Below are 661 nucleotides of genomic sequence, written 5' to 3'. Positions count from 1 at the left end.
CATAATAATCCCCAATTCTAAATCTAAAAGGTCATCTACGAGGAGAGCAGTTCTCGTGCCGTGGGCGTCGTGGGCGTCAACAACCCGCACATCACCAGCCCGCCCACTCCGCTGTGTTCGGATCTGTGCAGTTCTCTCTCATGGATCGACTTCAACGTGGATGACCTCGGCCACGGCTACACTTACTGCTGCACCGTCGATGATCTGAGGGCGGCCATTCCCCATGTACCCGATCTCGGAAACGTTGGTCTGCTTGATAAATAAGGCGTCTGAGGCTAGTTCACAAAATACAACAACAACAGTAATGATAAATATCAACCTAAAAGCAAAATTAATGAAATAGAAAATGAAATTATACACTTCAGATGTTGATTTTTTCTCTTTTTATGGTTTCGTGTTTGTTTTTTTATTGCCTCTTGTAACTCATTTATATAAACTTGTTAAGGTTATGAAGGCTCAAGCTTCTATACATAAATATTTAAAAATTTGGATTTTTATGAAATTGTTATACAAATTAAATTTGTTCGTTTACTTATCTCTCCATTTACCTGCAAATAAACGGGTACTTGGCTGTACCCAGTGAGTATAGCAGGGCAAAATATTTTCCTATTATTTCTTTTAGTTGTTGAGTGATGAAAAATAAAATCAAAGACAAAACAGA

The 661-nt window shown here is 38.4% G+C and overlaps 1 protein-coding gene across 1 annotated transcript in view; it reads left to right on the top strand.

Annotated features, from left to right (window-relative positions):
- Positions 1–661, top strand: part of LOC119593414 — a 10,200-nt gene extending 9,539 nt beyond the window's left edge. Inside the window, exon 8 of the mRNA XM_037942344.1 lies at positions 31–661. Within this exon, the coding sequence (XP_037798272.1) occupies positions 31–264 (234 nt within the window). The 3' untranslated portion in view covers positions 265–661. The remainder of the gene's footprint in view (positions 1–30) is intronic.

Source organism: Penaeus monodon, chromosome 32 (assembly GCF_015228065.2).
Source record: "Penaeus monodon isolate SGIC_2016 chromosome 32, NSTDA_Pmon_1, whole genome shotgun sequence".
NCBI classification, from domain to species: domain Eukaryota; kingdom Metazoa; phylum Arthropoda; class Malacostraca; order Decapoda; family Penaeidae; genus Penaeus; species Penaeus monodon.
This window is presented reverse-complemented; position numbering and strand designations above follow the sequence as displayed.